The sequence below is a fragment of the Brassica napus genome, chromosome C8, assembly GCF_020379485.1.
Source record: "Brassica napus cultivar Da-Ae chromosome C8, Da-Ae, whole genome shotgun sequence".
NCBI classification, from domain to species: Eukaryota; Viridiplantae; Streptophyta; class Magnoliopsida; order Brassicales; family Brassicaceae; genus Brassica; species Brassica napus.
The window spans coordinates 37,957,026-37,976,248 of NC_063451.1; the positions used below are offsets into that span (position 1 = coordinate 37,957,026).

At 32.0% G+C, this 19,223-nt stretch overlaps 1 protein-coding gene and 1 long non-coding RNA gene across 2 annotated transcripts; both read right to left on the reverse strand.

Annotated features, from left to right (window-relative positions):
- Positions 1-7: 7 nt before the first annotated feature.
- LOC106360784 (delta-1-pyrroline-5-carboxylate synthase B) lies at positions 8-4,616 on the reverse strand. Its single transcript, XM_013800452.3, has 20 exons — positions 4,387-4,616; positions 4,089-4,160; positions 3,874-3,977; positions 3,669-3,771; positions 3,424-3,585; positions 3,076-3,353; positions 2,836-2,986; positions 2,581-2,745; positions 2,398-2,475; positions 2,223-2,312; positions 2,050-2,136; positions 1,874-1,960; positions 1,684-1,780; positions 1,508-1,611; positions 1,313-1,388; positions 955-1,105; positions 727-795; positions 549-615; positions 396-466; positions 8-298 (listed from the first exon to the last, which is right to left on the reverse strand). Exons 1-20 carry the CDS (start codon positions 4,447-4,449, stop codon positions 190-192), a joined length of 2,184 nt encoding a protein of 727 aa, XP_013655906.2. The 5' UTR covers positions 4,450-4,616; the 3' UTR covers positions 8-189.
- An 8,517-nt stretch (positions 4,617-13,133) lies between these two features.
- LOC111209118 lies at positions 13,134-15,333 on the reverse strand. Its single transcript, XR_002660871.2, has 3 exons — positions 14,280-15,333; positions 14,125-14,194; positions 13,134-13,999 (listed from the first exon to the last, which is right to left on the reverse strand). It is a non-coding gene; the product is annotated as an uncharacterized LOC111209118 (long non-coding RNA).
- Positions 15,334-19,223: the final 3,890 nt, after the last annotated feature.

Genomic DNA, 19,223 nt, shown 5'->3' on the forward strand with positions numbered 1-19,223 from the left:
TAGAGAATGAGAGAAATAGAAAGGTTACATTGGCTTATAACGAGTTTCTTTTTGACATGAAGAAATACACACTTTACTATTATCAAAAGACCACTTATTGCAAATCCACAACACTATATCCTAGTAAACGGAAGAAAAAAAACTTCAATCATAAGAAAGAGTAAAATATAATATGACATTAGCATAGAACTAATGCCCGTTCTCCACTGCCTTTGTCCTTTCTAAGACAGGAATGTCCTTATGAGTGTAAGCGACTCCATTGTCTCCATCCACCACTTGTCCTTTTCCTCTCATTATCCTGCCATTCACCATTACAATTTACAACCAATTCAAAACCTCACATATATTTTAACAAACCAAAGAACAGAGGAAGGGCAAAAGAAATTGAATAGTACCATCTCGTTGTCAGTAATCCTTCTACTCCAACTGGACCACGGGCATGGATCCTGCTTGTGCTTATTCCCACCTATACATAAGAACAAGCTCCACATTAGCCAATTCATTCATTCAATGACACTTTTCTCTTCATAAATGTCTCTCTGTCGTACCTCAGCACCAAGTCCAAATCGAAAACCATCACAGAATCTTGTGCTTGCATTGTGGATAACAGCAGCACTGTCGTCAAAATGTTTAAGAGTTTAGTTTCCAATATATTCTATGGACTTTAGAATTCTTTTTTTTAGAATTCAACACCACAAAATGTTCAAGTACGTGTTCTATTATCACCTGTCCACTTGGCGGAGGAAGATCTCTGCCACTTCACTATCTTCTGTCACTATGCAATCAGTGTGTGCACTGCTTTCACAAAACAAGACAAGACAAGACAAGACGAAAAAAAGTTAGTGACCACACTTATTTTTACAGCACATGCAAAGAATACAGAGTACAGAGAGGTAGGCCCTCTGAAGAGTTTCTGAATGTTATAAGTTTGGATTCAGCAAATAATAATTTTACCTCCCATGTTGGTGAATATGATCTATAGCACCATGTACGTCTTCTACAATTTCAACGGTGCAGGCCTTGGAACTGTACTCGTGATGAAATGATTTTGCTTCCGGAATGTTCAGTTTACCACTTGCTTTTGGCCCACCATACAAAGTGACACCTGCCAGTTTGATGCGTACACTTTAAAGTTTAAAACAAATGTTCTAATGAAGCCAGTCAACAAACTAAATCTTGTTTTATATTTATGGTATGAAACTACACATATTTCATGATTATGAACAATAAAAAAAAAACACTTTAATGGATATGAAATATCTTATATCAAACACATCCATATTATGATATATTCACAAACTACAATTCTTACCATTGGCTTGCAGGGCATATATGAGCTCGTTTAGCACACCATTCTGCTCTAGATCCTTATGTACAAGAAGGGTTTCCTGTTAGGAAATATTAACAGAGAAGATGAAGTGAGACAAGACGTACTAAGTGAACCGAAAACAAAGTCACTATATGCATAAGTGAACATTATAAAAAAAAAAGGGTAATAGTCTCTAACCATGGCGTTACAGGCTGCTGGGTAGTCTAACTTTGCATCTGAAACTACGCGCTTTGCCATGTCCACTTTACAAGACTTGTCAACATACACATGACAGATACCATCTGGAAACACCGAAAATGTAAGTTGTAATCTCTCTAGGGCCAATCTATGAACTTAATGGAAGTGAAACGTACCAGCATGCCCTAGCACTGGGATTTTCGTTGAGTTCTTTATCTGAGAAACAAGCTTGTTGCTGCCTCTTGGGATCACAAGATCAATAACATCATCAAGCTGTAGCAGAAACGTAAAACGGTGGGTTTCAGTTGAAGTAAAAAAAAAAGAGCTAATCACTTCTTGTGACTTGACATTCACATATCTACATACCTTGAGCAAATCAGGAATCTCATCTCTCGAAGTCACAAGTCCTATGAGTTTACCTCCAACAGTCTTCGGAATTGCATCGGTGATCACCTATAGTTTTTCCATGATTTTTTCACAAAATTAGCCAAACATATTTTGGGAACCAAGATGATGATGACAACAATGGAGATCGATGTAACCTTGTGTAAGATAGCATTTGATCGACGAGCCTCTTTTCCACCCTTCAGCAGAAGACCATTTCCACTCCTGATTGCAAGTGAAGCTATCTGTTTGGTTCATTGATAGAGCACATGGTGTTTAGCAATCAGAATTTACATTTAAGAGCATAAAAGGACAATGACTAGTGACATACCTGAACAAGTGCATCAGGACGGGATTCAAAAACAATCAGAAGAACACCTAATGGTGATGATGTCTTCTCCAAAATAAGACCATCTGCAACCTGTTACACAAGAAATTAATCATCAAGAATATATAAATTAGGCAAATTTGAATCCTAGTTTGAATAAGTATTGTACTCGGATTACCTCAGTTTTCTTTAAAACACGGCCAAGTGGATCTTCCATTTCAGCTAGCTGGCGAATAGAAGCTGCAAGGCTTGAGATCTATCAAGCACAAAAACAAATAATGTAAAAGTAGAAATTAAAAGACCACAGGAAGACAAAAATAATAGGTGAATAGATTTAATCACACAGTGAATAATGTGTTACCTTCCCAGGCTTCATAACTAAGCGAGCTACCAAAGACTCTTCATATCCAGCTTCTAATGCTGCAGCAACATCTAAATCATTCTCAGCTTTGATTATTTTCTCATTTGCTTCAAGGGCTGTGGCTATATCGAGTAGAATGTTTTTCCTATCTTCAGAAGACAAAGCCTGTAAGCAAATTGCAGACAAGTTTAAGTACACTTGCAAAAACGAGAAACAATCTCTGATATAACAATGCATCAAAAGCCCTGACATTACCTGAAGCTTTCTAGAACTTTCCCTTGCAGCAACTGCCATGTCACGAGAAGTAGTATCTACGACTCGAGCCCACAGATGTGCATCTTGGTGGAAAAGGGTACCAACACGCAGTCCTTTAAGAACTTTAGCTATATTCTCAGCTGCATACCCACTTCAAAAGACATAAAATAGCAACTAAAAAGAGTCAGCTTCTTGATCACCTTCTAGAAGATTCTGAAATTCAGAGAAGGGCCTTTTTACCTGGTTATGATAACAGGAATGCCACCATAAGCTGCATTAACAGCAGCTTTAACTTTTGCAGTCATACCACCTCGTCCTAATCTGGACTTTTCGCCAAAGGTAATCTCTTCCTGGTGCTTTTCTTTAACGTATGTGTGGATTAACTTTGACTTAGGATCGCTTGGAGGACCAGTATAGAGACCCTCAACATCACTTAGAAGAATCAAAAGATCAGCTTGAAGCTCCAGCGCCAGTAGAGCAGCTAAGCTGTCATTATCCCAAAATATACCAGTAGAATCCTGCATAGGTAATAAAGCTTATAAGAATCTACGAAAGCAACACGAAAAGAAAGGCAATCAACAAACAAACCTTATAAGGGGCTTTTCGAGTGCTTATAGCATCGTTCTCGTTGAAAACTGGAATAACTCTCATTTTCAGCATCGCTTTGACCGTCTCGCTAAGCTGCTTCCTGAAATCCTTATCTCTGAAACTGCTATCAGTCACCAGCATTTGAGCCACCGTCACATCCATCTAACAAACAAAAAAAGACACATAAGTACTTGAAATGAGAACCTACCAATAATCAAGAAAAAGAAGAAAGTGGGATCACCTACCTGGTCAAACATAGTCTCATAGTAAGCCATGAGACTGCTCTGCCCAACACCAGCACAAGCCTTCCCATCAAGTTCAGTTTGTGGCTTCTGAAGGTCTGCAAAGCTGAAGAATAAGTAACAAAAGGCATAACGTTATATCCTCAAATGCCCCTGAGACACACAACACACATGAAGAAAACTTGAGATATGTTTCCATCACAAAAACCTGCTGTTGACTAGTTGTCTGTATCTAAGCCTCTGACGACCAAGACCAACCGCACCAGAAGACACCAAAATGACCTCAAAACCATCCGAGTTCAATTCAGCAAGCTGCCATTACATTGTTTAAAGTTTAAACAAGTTAAAGAGACACAGAAGGTCCTTCAAAACCACCTTATAGCTTAGATCAAGAAGGAAGGTATAATGATGTTAAATTCAAACCTGCTCGCAGATAGCACCTAAGCGGCCAAGAGCCAATCTTCCACCTTTCCCTGTAACAACTGCTGTCCCAACCTGTCAACAAACAAACTCATCAATATAAAGTCTATTTAAGGAATTTTTTTTTTTTTTTTTTTTTTTGCAGATTTAGAAAAAAAGTTTCAATTTTTATATTAAAAAAAAGGGAACAAATTTGTTAATATTTTTTCCACATTTCCCCAGATTTCTCCGCCGCCATTAACAACATCAAAGCAGAGTTCGAAGAAATATAATGAAGTGAAATGATCAAAAGAATTGGAACCTTGACAACGATACGCTTAACGTCCTTGGCGAAAGCGCGGGAACGATCTATCTCCTCCTCCATAGCTAGCTTCTTATCAAAAACAAGAGAGAGAGAGAGAGAGAGTCAACTCGATCGGACAGAGTCACCACCACGAAGAAGACGAGAGAAGAGGAAGATAATCGGGTGATGGGAGATATCAAGTGAGAAGATGCGAGCAGAGGGGGTTTTAAATAAGAGCGTTTACAGAAGGATCTGTAAATTGCACAACGAAACCCTTATAATTTGTCACATTTGAAGTAATACCACCCCCAAATTTTTATAATAGATTTTGAAACCTATTATTGAAGTCAGTTTCTTCTTTATTTCTATTTATTGGGGTAAAAATGTTTAAGTTAATTCTTCATTGTTTCTACACTTTTTGATTAGGCAGTCATTTTGAGTATCGTTTGGTCGTCTTCCAGTTGAACTAGAAATTGTGTGCTATGATTAGGTTGTTGTTGACTAAAATTTATAGTCTTTAATTTTTAGTTAGGTAATGGTACCCAAAGTTTTAGAAAAAGGTTGAAACCCAATTTTTTATATTTTTCAGTAAAATTCTTTATTGTTTCCATAATTTTGATTAGTCATTTGGTCTTCCAGTAGAATTAAAATTTGTGTGCTATGATTAGGTTGTTGTTCACTAAAAAATGTATTCATTAAATTTTTAATTAAGTAATGGTACCCAAAGTTTTAGAAAAAGCTGAAACATATTTTTTTGTATTTTTAGCCAAATTCTTCATTGTTTCCATAATTTTAATTAGTTTGCAGAGATATTTCATGTTTGATATTATTTGGTTTTCCGGTAGAATTAGAAATTGATGAATCATTGGTTTGTTGTGGATTCCCGATAGCAAATGATCCATAACCACCATGCAATTTTGTTCAAATTACTCATTAATAAACACAAAGATCATACTATAGTAGTAATGCTATATGTGTCGCATATTTGTTGTGATTATTTATTTGAGAAATCTTTAGTGGTAAATATATTTTTTTTTGGTAAAAATGTAAAGATATTATTACCAATTTTTTCAATTTTTGACAGAAATACAGGAGTTAACAAGAAGCAAAAAAAAACAAAACAAAAATCTAAACAGAAACTCGATCTAGCCTAAACCGGGCAGACACTACAAACCAAAACAACTATCCTGAGGCGAGACTTGAATGGCACCTACACTTGCCGCAAAAGGCTAAACCAAGTTAAACCGAGAGACGGAATCCGATAATTTTGGCCTCCCCGATGATCCGCTCTTAAAGATATCAGCTCAGCCGAGAACAGCTCGTGGAGTACCTCCTATCCCATGCCCACACGAACAGACATAAATGGAAGAGGTCAAGCGTACCTGCATCAGCTAGACCGAGCAATTATTCAACTCGGAGACGACCTGTACACAATGCCGAACCAAGCAAAACAGGCTGACACCTCCCCCCCACTCCCTGACCATTAGCCCCAAATCTGCATTAAAATGAATCGCATACCACCACCAAAGCTCAAGCGAACCACAGTGATGCTGGGATGTGTGCCAAGACCAGGCACACGAGAAGCGGTCAATGACAAGAACCGCTGGCACGCCTGAAGCCGTTGAGAACCAACGAGCTAATTCCAGAGCTGCTGGAATCCGTCGCTTGCACCTGCAAGGACAACAAGAAGAACCAGGGCAGACACCTAACCAAGGAACCGTGAAGAGAAGATTCGAAGTGAAGAGGTAGAGCAGGAGGCCACTGAGGAGGCATAGACGACCACCCTTTAAACCGCAAGCAAAGACCTACGCGAACCTTGACTGTGCTCGAGCACCAACCCACATGCGAACTCAAAGCACAAGGCACACTACCGTGGTAAAGAGACCCACCGGTACACACTCATGCTAGGGAAAGGAGAACCAGCGCCCGACGACACCGACGAGAACCGAGAAGCACCAACCCGAGCCAAATGACACCCAAGACCGGAAGCAGAGACCCACCATAGTCTTAGAAGAGGCAAACCGAACCTCCTCCTCACGAGCAGACGAATCGGACTAGATCTGAGGAGAAAACGATCTAAATCCAAACCCAAAAAGCCGACTGCAGCACACATCCTTTGCTCAATCTTCTCGCCGAAGAGCCAGAGGAATAGAGAAACCGCCGGAGACGCAACCCTCTGCAGCGGAGTAATCACCATATCCAAACTAAAACCCATAACCTCACGCATATCGAAGGGAACCAAAAGGGATGGAACGACAGCAAACAAAGAGACACAGACGTGAAGATGGAGCATCCGGCGTCGGCACGCGCGCGCACGCGCCACCGAACGCCGGGGGAAAGTTAGATCTGAGTAGACGGCAACTTCTTGCGAGAAAGAAGATAGGGTTTCGAATTTTTTTTTGTCTTTTTTTTTACTTCTCTGCGCTAATCATATAATCATATAGTTTTAGTTCTCTGCGCTAATCATATAATTTCTTTGATGTAAATTGCAAATATGGTAGCAATCTGTGAACTAATTCTTTGAGATTCATTGTAAATAAATATATCAATATTTACATATTATTTTTTCTGACTTGTAACAAAAATATATTGTCACATTGTAAAATTATAATAGTATTACTAGCCTTTGACCCGCCCGACCGGACGGGTATTTATTTTATGATTTTAGTTTTTCTTTAAATATATTAAATGATGTATTCGCAATATTTAAAAATAAATTTATATCATAAATTAATCTTTACAATTCTAATAAAAATAAAAATTAAAATTTTAATAAAATATTCTGATATAAATTTTAAATTTCTAATTAAAATAATAAAGAGATGGGTCATAATTTTTCTAATTCCAAAATCTTAGCATCCCTTAAAAAAAAAGAAAATAAATTTATAATACATAAAATATATAAATATATTTGCAACTATAAATTCTACTGAAATAAATTTGTTAAAGATATATAATCTTGCGTTGTTGTTGTTTATTTCTAGAGCTTGATCCATGACCGTATAAATATTTGTTTTCACTTTAGTTTTTTTCTTTGTACTATTGGTATGATATATATATTTGTAAATTAAAATGTATTATATAATTGTTAATATAACATTTTGAAAACATAACAATTTTATTTATTACTTTCAGTAATTATATGTTGTGATTTTAATCATCTATTATATCACAGTGTAACATATAAACAAATCTAATATTTATAACAATTGGACTTATATTATGAAAGTATTATACTAATAATATACGAATAAATTATTTTCATTTTATTTATATGTTATATAAATTGATTATGATGTGTGATTTTTTATTTTATTATTTATTACTAATAAGTATTTAATATATTAATACGAAATATATCAAGAAATCTATTTTGGTTAAGATTTGAATAAGAAAATATATTATTTAAATTAGGAAAAGAAATAAAATGTTTAAATCTATTATTTAAATTAAGAAAAGGCAAGCATATGTCAATATAGGTTCAATAAATATTTTTATGGCATTTCAATGTAAATAAATGGTAAAACTAAGAGGTATTTTTATTTTCTAATTCAATTTTAATAAGACACTTTTAATAAGATAGATATTACACAAAATAGTTAACAGATGGTTAGGTGCTTCTTATAGTATTAAACAAAACAATTACTCCCTCCGTTCCCGAAAGTAAGATATTTTAGATTTTTTTACTTATTCCACAAAGATAAATTTTCTATATGTTTAAGATATTTTTTTATACTTTTAAAAAACATTAAATGGGAATATTTCAATTGATTAAATTTTATTAGTGAAAAGATATTGAAAAGTGTATAATAAAGTAAAAAAAATAAATTATAAACGTTTATTGAATTCTTAATAAGCGTGAACACTTTAGAAAATTTTACTCCGAGGAACAGAGTACAGAGGGAGTAATATATATGAGACATGAAGTAGTTTAACGTGATTCAGTTTCTTCTGCAAATATGCATTCAAGAGATTCTCCTCCATAACTTATGAATTGTTTTATCAAAAAACACTTTTGTTGGTCGCCATCTAGTCTTTTTTTTTTCGTTTTCTCTGTGACTATTAGATGGAGATAGACACTATACATATAGATATATATATATATATATAAACGTGATCAACAGAATATAAAAATAGTAAATAGTTAATAGTTAATAGTTAATAGTTAAATATGGTGCTTGATTGTAGGGTTGTTATTGATGGAAATATTTCTTTTTGATAGAACAAATTGATTTCACTAAAGCAGGTTAGTTAGGATTGAATCATGCCTAATATATACGCAAATTATGATGTTGACTTCGCTTAGAATATTCCGATTGTAAAATTTTAAAATTGACTGGACTATCTCCAAAATCTTCCTAATAAGAACAAGTGAATCACGCCGGATATCTTTACAAAACGTGAAAAATAAGTTTAAAATTTATATCCATATTTTATGTTGTTGTCATAGTGAGTGCATATTGTGGAACATTTTTTTCACAATTTGCTAAAAAAAATTCCAAACACAATTTGTTAAATATACGACCACTAATTGTTTCGTGTATATTTTTTTGTTTGGTAAGAAAAAAGTAAAGAAAAGAAAAGAAAAAGAAAAAGTATTAGTTATGTGCATCATACTGATGACATTAAAATTTGATACTAATAGCGATTTTATAATGAATTTCTAAAACATATTGTATAAAGTATATGATTTTTGATGTAATTTTAATGAAGTCCTAAATAGTTCAGAATGTGGTTACTATATTATGTAAAAAACATGTATCCGTAGTGTATATGGGGGAGATGGTTATGAACGATATGGTGGATATATATGTATACTTCATTTAGCTACAATGATGACAATAAAAATTGTACGTTATTATACGATGAAGCACAATATGAAAATATTAAACAGAAATTAATTGTAAGTTCCAATCGGTTGATTTCTTAAATGGAAAAATAGATAACTATGTTAAATCAAGAAATATTAATTCAGTGGCATTATGCTGTAATTATTTAGGAAAAATCAGGGTCAAATCTTATTTGTACTCCAGTTTTAATAGATTAGATAAAAAAACTCAAGTTTCTGCAACCATCATTCATGTTTTGTTTAGCTAAATTCCCAACCACATGGCGCCACGTGATGAGTGAGAGGGTTCCCACATAGGATCTGATGACATGGTATGGTGCTCGTGCAGAGTTGAAGAGATAGAGTGTGGCGCAGTGGATCAGCTCTCGGGTGGTGGGGGTATTTTAGGTAATGTAAAATTTGGCGGCTGAGAGAGCACCGTGAACGTGAACAACACAAAGAGAGGACAGCAAAGCCAGCCCAACGTTTCTTTATCAATATCTCACAAAACAATATCTCACAAAACAATTTAAATTTTCATAATATATTATACGCGGCGCCACAACGTTTCTTTATCATAATTCTATGATTTTGTCATCGTTTACGTCCAAAACTCAAGTGATTTTGACATAGTATGTGACACTTCATATCATTTTTCGAGGGAAATAAAAGTAATAATTGAAAGCCTTTTCAAAAATAAAATAAAAAAAAATAATAATAAATCATAACAATCATTCGTTACAATAATTAAGAACAACAGTATAACAAGGTCTTAAGCAAATGGTGGTGAAATGAATAGTAAGTTAAACATCTGGGGACATGGGGTTAACTCAAGGGGATGAAATATACCTCACGCATGCAGTGCTTGCACACATGAAATAGAACCCGGAACTATTACAGATTACGTCTTTATTCCTAAATCCATCACTGTTGTGAATTTGTGATACCACATGCACACGGTGGAGATATATATGTATACCCTCTTAACATTTGCTTAATATAGTAAAGTGTCTTAGTGACCTCGTGAGTTCATGCGGACTGACCATCTATCTCTAGCTAGTATAGCAGTGACGGTAGTAATTATTTTACGTGTAGTAGTGCACCACACATTTTATGTTATTTTGGACATGTGTATTTGACGAGATATATTAAAGACACATGAGAAAATATGCAACACATGTCCTTCCTCTATGATTGCTGTAGCTCAGATGATCTCGCATGGGAAACTAAGATCACCCACAACCACAAGGGTGTTGCTAGTATAGGAATAAAAATAACATAAAGAAAAAGAAAAAGAGATAAACAGAAATCATATCTCGAATGCGAGAGCTTGTAATTGTATATGTACTATGTATGATACTAGCCATAAAACTCTCTTACCATGTATTTATTTTAAAATGATTCTTAAATTGAAATTTAATCATTAACAAAATATAAGAAATAATATTATTTTATAATTGAAAAACTCAAAAGAGAATTCTTATCGCGGCAGATGCTCTAAGTAAGAGCCAAACATCAACTATATGGTTTATATAACAATTGTTTATGTAGTCAATTATCAAAACGTATGTCTTCCAAGCTTCAATTTCTTTCCACAATGACTCCAACCTTTTATCACCTCTACCATATATAGAGATCACTGTAATTGGTGATCTCCAAATCTGCTACGATTCTTTTTTTTTTTGTTGGCTAGCAACCAGACTAATAACAAGAATATGCACTGAACGAAATCGAGAAAACATTTCTGTGGTGACCCGTGACCCCTATAATGTTTAAAAGGGTTCAAAAAAAGAAAAAAAACTGTAAAAAATAACAACATTTATACTTAAGCCGTGTTCGTTTGTTAACCGCAAGACGCTCCCGCTGCGGCAAGAAAAAGCACGGTGGTGATGATCAAAATAATAGAATCTGAAGCTAAAGTAACCGCCAACGATTTTCGGAGACACAAAAAACTTGACGCCGGTGCCACTAAAATTTTCAGCGTCCCTTCTACTGCCCCAGCGTCATCGGTGTTGCGTGTTGTTAATCGCCGCTGCGGTCATGGGTGTTGTGTGTTGACGTGATTCCCGTTTAATTTTTGGTCGTTGCCGCTGCGTCTTGCGGCTAAGAAACGAACACGGCTTTAGGCAAAACAAAAAATTTATTTTGCATGTAGGAGTTGTTATTAAATAGTATTCCCTCTATTTCATAAAATAATAATATGTATGTTTGTTTTTGGGCAAAATCTCCAAAATATCACATTTTTAAGTTTATATCACAAAAATAGCACTCAAAAACTAAAATGACCAAAATAGCATTTTATCTTTTGAAAATTTTAATTTTTTTATTTTTCAAAATTTGAAATCTTATCCCCAAAACCTCATTTCTCAACTCTAAACCCTAAACCCTAAACTTTAAACCCTAAACCCTAAATCCTAAACCCTAAACCCTAAACCCTAAATCCTAAACTCCACCATTTAACTCTAAACCCTAAGTTTGTGACTTTTGATAAAACATTAAGTGTTATTTTTGTGACTTTTGACTTTGAATGCTAGTTTGGGAACAAAAATTTGATTTAGTGCTATTTTTGTCTTTTTCTCTTTGTTTTTTTTTCTATTTCTAAGATATTTTATAACTATCTATGCAAAATTAAATATATTTGATTAGAGGTCGGAGAGGGTAGTGTCATAGTCCGGCACGTATGTTATTCTTTACATCGTGCAACATAATTCGGCCGACGCGTTGAAAAAAAAAAAGAAGAAAACGAACGATTATTTATGTACTAGGTATTTGTGAAACTTAACATTATCGTAGATGGTCATTGTGGGGTCAATTTGTGTCGTGTTCTATCAATACTACAGTTTAGTTTATGATATATATGAATTCAGTAGAATGGCCGACATCCTCGTATTGTACGTCTGATAACATCTTATTGGGGTTCGTTCATTTGCGGATGATTTTCTGTATGTGACAATATTAATGGGAAAGATTAGTGACTACGATTCACAAAAGTTAACGTTCTCGTAAGAAAGCTTAGAGGAAAATAAAAGAGGGAGGAATAGAGAGAATTGCTCTCCCTTTCTCTCTACAAAACAACGGTTCGCCCAAATTCGCCGCCACCTCTATCTCCATGCGTCTCCGACTTATAATGTGTAGATAAAAGAAGAAAAGTCCACGATGAGCTTCAGTTCCAAATGTGGAAAAGTCGAATGCCATCACGTTCGGGCACTATATTTTTAGGCAAACAAGTTTTTCTTCATATCTTTTTTTTGTGGAAACATCAATCGAGAAAATTTGTCGATTCCTAAAAAAAAAAATTGTCGATTCTTGGAGCATTCTTATTAAACGATATTCTGATCTCAGCTATACTAATCCCTTGTATATTAATTGAGAAACATTATAACATTTTTTTTTGTAGCCACGTATCATCATGAGAATGAAACTAAGAATTCTTAGAAAATAGGTTGGTTCATCTTAACATATATTATAACTAACTATCAAATAGATTATTAGTGTACAAAAGTATATTCTCGCACTTTTCTTAAATAAAAACTGTGGAATTACCTAATATGATTAACATATATATGACAATTAATGATTGTGAATAATAAATATATGATAACAATTTTTGTATCTTACCTCTTTTTAAAAAAGTTTATATTATTAAAATATATTAAACAATCACATTAACCTTATAATAAAAAAATTAAAATTTTTCTTATATATTATATTTTGAATTTTTAAAATAACTATAAATTATTAAAAATATTAAATGTCACACACTAAAATTTTGTGATCAATAATTTAATTTTTTTTGTAATAACAAAATACAAATGATCATAAAATCGTATGAATATAAAGTCTCATTTAATAGACACTAGATTTTGACCCGCGCGGTTGCGCGGAGTATTTATATTTCTAGTTTATGTTTTTAAATAATTTTTTTATGATCTGATGATACTTTATAAAATTCGGTTCGTGTTAAAATTATTTGTTTTATTTTTTGATTTGGCACCGGTTCGGTTGTGGATTTTGATTTTTGGTTCAAGAAATATAGTAATTGTTCAGTTATTTATGAATTTAGGTTTGGTTTAGGTTTAGGTTTTGTTATTTTGGTTTTGTATCATTTTGGACTTTTTTGTACACACTTTTCGTGTCAAATGTTTTTTTTATCAGACAAATTTATATGTAATATGTATAAGTTAATGCTATACATGTTTTTGAAAATATTTTTACATATTTGTTTAATAGTTTAAAATGTTTTATCATAGAAACAATCGTTTTCATATATATAATTTAATAATATTTTGAATACATACATATTAGTTTTTTATAAAATTTTGAAGATAAACTCACGTTTTACACTTGTAAATTTTGTTGATCCGTAGTTAAAAGAGCTTAAAGAAAAAAAAAACAGAAAATGCTAGAATATCAAAAGAATATTACAACCTCGTATAAATTTACATTTTGAAACTTTTGGAAAATTTTACAAACAAATAGCAATCAAGAAGTGTGAATTGTTGTGAGATCTTCCCACTGATGAACAGTGGGGTCCTGTAACTCACCTATACATCTGTTATTAACAAATGATTTACAATTACTTTAATCTTTTTGAGGCTACTGATATGTTGCATGCATGACTTCATGTGGATCCTTTTTGTTGTAAAAACTTTCCATATGAAACAATCTGCAAGAAACTTTTAAGCAGTAGACCGTTGCATCTGGAACTGCATATATATGTTTTTGCGAGCTTGCTCAAACAGAGCATGCTTGTCAATCTTTGAGGAGCTCATGTCTAGCTTTGGGCAATAACCCACTACAAAGCTGTATATAAGAGTTCAAACAAAATTGATTTTCATTTTTTTTAAGTTTTCCATACTGATATAGACTCCTAACTATCCTAAAATTTTAAATACTAATAGCCATCATGAACCTTTCTTGAACAGTACCTTTACTCATTTTTTTCACCAAATCTTCTAGAGAGCCAAATTTTTTTCACTCATTTTTTACACGAACTTGCTGTAATATATTACAACACACACCATTAAGCACAAAACAATAATTGGAAAGATTGGAAAGATATATAAAGACACTACAAACTCACATTGACAGCAGCAAGGTTCTTCCAAAAATAAGCGGTGCAGATGACTGTACATTAGTAATAAAGTCAATGACTTTCATTCTCTAGCACACAAAAAACACTCATTCTCTATTGCTTCTTAGGAAAACATCAAGAACAAAGAAAAAACCCAAAACTTTAGCTCGATTTTTTCTTGGGTTTCCCTAAACTATCAATCATATATATTTGTTCTGAGCTCAAGACTCAACAGCCTTAAGCACCTCCTAAACCATCTTTCATCACTAATCAAACTTCAAATCCACTCTAAAGGAGATTCCTTCTGGTAATCTCACCACAACTGATTATCAAAACCATATTTCTCTACTAACTCGACTAGCTCAACAACTAAACTTCTTTATGTCAACTTGATTGATCAGAAAACTGTAACTTTTCTATTTACCTATTATGAGATCCAACCAAACACAAACCAACGAACCGAACACAACAGAGCCAAGATAAAAAAAATCAAAACACCTCCACCGTTTAACTTTATTGCATTCTGCAACTTGACGACAGTGGAAGCATCTCCTTGTTCACAGTCTGATCCAGCTACTCAAGGGAATTGTTGTAATTAGTGGATGATGCTTCTAGTGATGAATATGTATGATCTCGACGCTATCGATGACTCCAACCTGTTGCAATCATAGTTAAGATCAGGAAGAGTAAGGTCTGGATTCTTAGGAAACCCAGAAACTCAGAAGACATCTCCAAGCTGTCTAGGGTTTTTCTACTCTACAGAACAAATCGCGATTGTTGATAGATGATGATGATATGCACAAACACTGTGGTGGCCTACAATGAATTGTTGTTTTACTGTAGAAGAATGAATTGGAAATTGATTTCAAAAAAATCGTGTATGAATTAGGTTAAATCATAGAATTGTCAATATGAGGTATGTTGACATTAATCCAGTCTAATAGTCTAAGAATTAGATGATAATTGTATTTTTAATGAAAGTCATATACATCTAATCTATTAAAGAGATATGGAGTATGTTTTTAATACGTAGTCACAACATGTTCAATAGGTTCAAAAAAAATGTGCCACAGTAATTTCAAATAGGACTCTGTTTTAATAGATTAGATTCATATTATATATTAATATAGTTTAAATATAACATATAAAAATATATAAATATGTTTATTTCAAAAAAATTATTGAAAAAGTATTGAAACCTTAATATTTTAATTTTTGAAATTTGCATTGAAAAATTAGAAATTTTGTATTTATCATATGAGTACGAATTCTCAATAATAAATATTTATTAAAATAGATCATATATCTATGTCCATATCATCGAGATTTAGTTATATACCATATAAAATAAATAAAATGATTGTTTTGATTTATTTACCAAAAAAATATCGTAAATAAACGAGAGATGTTGTTTTGATTTATGTGCTTACTCTAATTTAATTATATACATAATACGTAAATGAGCACAAATCATTAATCTATATATATAAAGTTAGTTTTTTCTCTTCTTATGACAAGTGGCAAGCGGGTTTGATGACATGTGTACCCATGTATTTTTATTTTTATATTTTTGGTCATTCTTCTTTTACACTATTGCAATTTGGCTTAGTACTTTCTAATTGTGCACTATTATTTTTCTCATACTAACCATTATTATGTGAAATTTTATAATATATTTTATTAGTCAATAAAATTGGAGATGAATAAAGAAAAAATAAAAAAATAAAAATAGATTTTAAATATTTTATTTATTCACAACTAAAAATAACATAAATTTTTACTATTTTATTATTTTTTTATTAATTTTCTATTAGTTTATTTACAAATTATAATTTATTTTACTATTAAAAATCTGAAAATAATTAAACTAAAAAAAACTAGAATAAGACACATAATCTAAACGTAAATCTACACAATCACAAAGAAGAAATAGAATATTATAGTAACACTTACTCAATAAAAGTCTGAAACACAAATGAACGCGATCAATCACCAATCCAAAACACCAAAAAAAAGATTGAGAAAGAATATTCACCGGACCAAAGTCACCACGAAGCAGGAAAACACATGCATAATGCACAACCACCAGCTAAAAGGTATGAATCACCTCACAAACAAAACAACCACATACAAGGAGCTCATGCCAACGAAGAACCACAAAACTCTGAATAGAAGAGACCAAAGCACCAAAAGACTAACTCCACACACATATACCAAAGGAAGCAGGAGAAGAAGAAAAGCAACATAAGAGAGGGAGAATGGAAGCCAACCACAGAGAAATCAGAGCTCAAGTTTGAGACAAAAAATAATCTTCTAAGCCCACAAAACATACACGAAGGAAAACACTATCCAAACCTTGAGTGACATATATGTGAAATGGAGAGCCACCAGAGACACAACCAGCGATGAAAAGTGCAACGAGATGAGAGAACAAAGAAAGAAAAAGAGACTATACAAAATCAGCAACAAAATCAGCAAACTGTGGAGCCATCCTCGAGCTATGAAGAGAACATAAAAATCAGATCACCAAAAACCAGATCTTGAAAACCAAGACTAGCAGGGACTATCAACGGCAAGCCAACTACGAGGAAGACAACTAAACTCTGATCCAACCCAAGGAGATGTAGTTCCAAACGTTAGCCAAATCTAAGGAAGAAGATGAAAAATATTGACAAGAACAGCGTACAACATAATGAGAAACAACCGCACAACTGGGAACTCATAAACCTGATCTACAATAAATATCAGATAATCTCACAAGAGAAGAAGAAAAGGAAAAACAAGAGCAACAAAGGTGAGCCTTTTCCGGTGGTGGTAAGAAACACCGCATACCAGAAATGTAAATAAATACATAGATGGTGACGGCTCAAGTCAAAATATGCGGAGACGAAAAAAACATCTTATTAGAATAATGTTCAATGTTGTTAAAAAAAGAATAATGTTCAAAAATGTGAAAATATGAAATACAATTTTGACGCTAAAACCGTTAATGTTAGAATCAACAAATACATAAATTCAAAGTGATTGAAATTCAATATGCTTTACATTAGAAGCTCAATTCACCACTAACAAATACTACTATACATACAACAACACATTATTGAAAAGACGAACACATAATATATTAATCTATAAACTAATACTACATAACACAATAAAATATTAAAGCATGCTCTTCACAAATAAATACTGACCACATGATTACATCATCCAAAAATATCATATTTAACCATAACAAAATAATATTCCGCGCGAAGCGCGGACAACCCCTTAGTAATGTATAAAAATTAGTTTTATATATAACATTCATCCCGCGCGATTGCGCGGTTCTAAACCTAGTATTTCAGTATACTTTAGTTATTTTATTAAGTTTTAGTGTAATCAAGTAAAAGTTGCAAACTAACATGTCTTGAGCGCTTTAGTTATTGACCAAAAAAAGTATTCCGACACTCATTATCATCAATTTCATTTATTTTATGATGTTTGTGAAATAAAACTACAGAAAACTAATATATATCTCTTCTTATTTTATTTTTTGGTCTTTCCGTGTGTTCTAAAATGTAAAAACAGATTTAGCATCAGACAAGTAAACTACTATAGAAGATAAATAAAATATGGATTTACCGACATGATTACAACTTACAAGCATTGGGCAATAGTTGAATGTGACTTTGCTCATCATACATTCCATGTGTATATTTGAAATCGAGAAGTTTTCTGACGTTCTAAGAAAATTGAATAGATATGGGCTTAGCTTCTCACTTTTCTCAGTAATAATGGGCTTAGACCTTATTCAATGGGCTTAGCACTTCTAAATCTTCACTAGAGATCAAAGTTTTTTCAGGCTCAAGACCACAAGTCATAACAGATAATAACCATAATTTTTTATAAAATAAAAGTACTCCAATTGAATTTTGTTAAGTTCTTTAATACCTATTTTTTTATTATTTAATTTGATAGATCAGCTAATTAATCTATTTAATACATCTAATCTATTAATTTAGATTCCTATTTTTATCTACCATTAACAAGTCATAGTAGGACCACTTAAAGAATTAGTTAATATGACATATTTGATTATTTACATTAATAATAAACTAACTATAAATTTTTATTTTTTAAATTATAACAAAATTTGTTGAGAAACAAAACTAAAATTTTTTAATATTTCAAAACTTAGATTTTTTAATATTTTTATAAAATAACATATATTTTTTTTGTAATTAGTAATATAATGTTGTTATAAATAAATATTAACTAAAATTTTATTATAAAGAAAGAAAATAAAAATTATGTACTATTTTTTTTTATAAATTCTATAATTATATTCTGTATTATATAACAATAGAAGTGCTATATGAATTAAATATGATAAAATTATATTAAATAGGTAAATTGACAAAAAAATTAAAATTGTTTCATTTAAATAAATTATCACTCATCATTAAAATGAGTTAAAATTCGTAAACTATACAATTTTTTTATACAAAAATAAATTTATTAACATATGTGAAACTTTTATATCTACAACTATATATTATCTTCTTTTTCTTTTTGAAACTCTCAACAATATATTGTTTAAAATGTATATATACAAAAATATAATATTATACAATAATATTTAGTTCATATACTATTTAAAATATATGTTATTAGAAAACTATGAAATCTTAGTAATTCATTTAAAATATGAATGACAACCCAAATTTTAATTATAATTTTTTCTTAACTATAAAAAAATTTGTTGAGAAAAAATTAGAAAATATTACCAAAAATTCAAATATTTTTTATAAGATAATGTATTAATGCAGTTACAAAAAATATTCAAAATTCATGTAGTTTTTCAAAGTTTTCTTGACAATATAAAGTTTGAAAAATAAATATTGAAACTCAAAATGATAATATTTCAAATTTTACAAAAGATAAAATTATAGATAATAAAAATAACTTTTT

What these genes read in the sequence shown, in the direction of transcription:
- LOC106360784 (XM_013800452.3), bottom strand. Translation starts at nt 4,449, where the DNA reads ATGGAGGAGGAGATAGATCGTTCCCGCGCTTTCGCCAAGGACGTTAAG. An exon ending in AGACAACTAGTCAACAGCAG is followed by an intron (nt 3,772 to 3,873) that starts GTTTTTGTGATG and finishes CTTATTCTTCAG; the next exon opens with CTTTGCAGACCTTCAGAAGC. An exon ending in CAGCAGCCTGTAACGCCATG is followed by an intron (nt 1,389 to 1,507) that starts GTTAGAGACTAT and finishes ATTTCCTAACAG; the next exon opens with GAAACCCTTCTTGTACATAA.